Here is a 1742-nt window from a genome sequence, read left to right as displayed (position 1 = left end):
CTCCGAGGGTCCGATGTTTTGTGCCGGGGGAGAGAGTTCGACCACCGACAGTATCACAGCGCGCTCAGGTCGGGTCGAGGCGGAAGCTCGTTGAGCCTCGTCGGGTGGCTTCTTGTCGCTCTCTAGATCCTTGCCCCCGGCAGGTCGCTCGGTCGGGATGTCGGTCGGGGCCAACTCCACGCGGCAGAGAAGGACTGGGTCTTCCGGTGGACTACCGCTTGTGGTGGGGCCGGGCATGACAGGGCCGTGTTCCCTTTCACATACAGCAATCATTTGTTCGACGATCCGGGCTATGTGGGCCTCGCGGTCGCTGTCGTCTTCTCCTTGCTGTGACATACTGCTGTGAAATATAAAGAGTGTTAAAGTGCTATGATTAAAGCTAAGATACAATGTTTAAGATAATTTTTGCCTAGCATCGGTGCGAAGAGCACCTCGTTAGAAGGAAGGGGGACGTTGGGCAGGCGCACCCACCAACAAGTGGTCCCCCTTGAAAGATCGTTAATCAGTGGCCTCGTGCGGGCCGTGGGTATGAGGTGTCTCGAGGCCGATGTCTTCAGAAAGACCGAGTTCTGGTGGTTCGTTGTCGTCACTATTAAAGGCCTTTAAGTCAGCCAGACCGGGGGTACGTCGCTCACGCTTCTGGGCTACAAGAAGTCTAACGACGTTGCTGGAAAGAAACTTGATTATTTTATACGGGCCCTTAGGCGCCAGTTTGGCATTGAACCCTTCGTTGGCATTAGACAGCACATGATGCTTGAGCACGACCATGCTCCCGATGTTTGGACGCCAGTCGCGTCGTCTCAGGTCGTAGTATTTCTTTTGATTCTGGGTAGCGTTCAGTTGATTCTCATGTACGAGCTTAAAAATATCTTCCATTCGTCGGACGCGCTCGTCGGGGCTAGGGGGTTCGTTACCGGAGACATCCGTTACTTGGTCATAAAGAGCGCCGGGCATACGGGGTTCCCGACCTAATATGATGTAAGCTGGACTGAAGCAGGTGGTGTCGTTGACGCTTGAGTTGATCGCTAGTGTTATTTCTGGAAGCCATTGATCCCAAGTGTTTTTCCCATTCTCCAGGTATTGTGCAATCATGGTCTTGATGGCTCGATTTGCGCGCTCGGTAGGATTCTGCTATGGAGAATATGGGGCGGTATGCTGTAGTATAATTCCGGATGTTTTGGAAAAGTTTTTGAAAACCTTGCTAGTGAACTGGGTGCCATTATTGCTCACGAGGGTGCGAGGATTGCCGAATCGGGCCCAGATCCTTTCGCGAAATACCTTCTCCAAAGCGACTGAAGTGGCCTTACGAAGTGGTACCATCTCGACCCATTTACTATATAAATACAAGAAAAATAGTAACATCGTATTACCTTGCTTAGAACGTGGCAAAGGCCCGATAAAGTCAGTACACACGGTATCGAAAGACTCCGCGACTTGACGGGTGAGCATTTTGCCCGCTGGTTTCATTTGCGCCGGTTTAAATTGCAAGCAGGTGAGGCAGCATCTAACGTAACGCGCGACATCTCGAAAGAGGCCTGGCCAAAAGTATCTTTGGGTCACTCGCAAAGTGGTTTTCCTGATCCCCAAGTGGCCAGCCGTCACTACATTGTGACATTCCTGTAATACTTGGTCTCGACACTCTAGGCCAAACGCATAGTTGCCAAGGTGTAGAATCGTGGTCATCTGGATGGGGGTCTCGTCTGCGATAAATCTGGCCGTTCTCGAATATATAATCTGAAAAA

The 1742-nt window shown here is 51.3% G+C and overlaps 1 protein-coding gene across 1 annotated transcript; it reads right to left on the bottom strand.

The window, feature by feature from the left end:
* Nucleotides 1-498: 498 nt before the first annotated feature.
* LOC124461605 lies at nt 499-1320 on the bottom strand. Its single transcript, XM_047013122.1, has 2 exons — nt 1198-1320; nt 499-1128 (listed from the first exon to the last, which is right to left on the bottom strand). The coding sequence occupies exons 1-2, from the start codon at nt 1318-1320 to the stop codon at nt 499-501; spliced, it is 753 nt and encodes a 250-aa protein (XP_046869078.1).
* Between the last annotated feature and the right edge of the window lie 422 nt (nt 1321-1742).

The sequence above is a fragment of the Drosophila willistoni genome, unplaced genomic scaffold, assembly GCF_018902025.1.
Source record: "Drosophila willistoni isolate 14030-0811.24 unplaced genomic scaffold, UCI_dwil_1.1 Seg559, whole genome shotgun sequence".
Classification (NCBI taxonomy): Eukaryota; Metazoa; Arthropoda; class Insecta; order Diptera; family Drosophilidae; genus Drosophila; species Drosophila willistoni.
Note: the sequence above shows the minus strand (reverse complement) of the source record. Positions and strands in the feature narration are given on the sequence as shown.

What these genes read in the sequence shown, in the direction of transcription:
- LOC124461605 (XM_047013122.1), bottom strand. Translation starts at nt 1,320, where the DNA reads ATGGTACCACTTCGTAAGGCCACTTCAGTCGCTTTGGAGAAGGTATTT. An exon ending in GCACCCAGTTCACTAGCAAG is followed by an intron (nt 1,129 to 1,197) that starts GTTTTCAAAAAC and finishes TCTCCATAGCAG; the next exon opens with AATCCTACCGAGCGCGCAAA.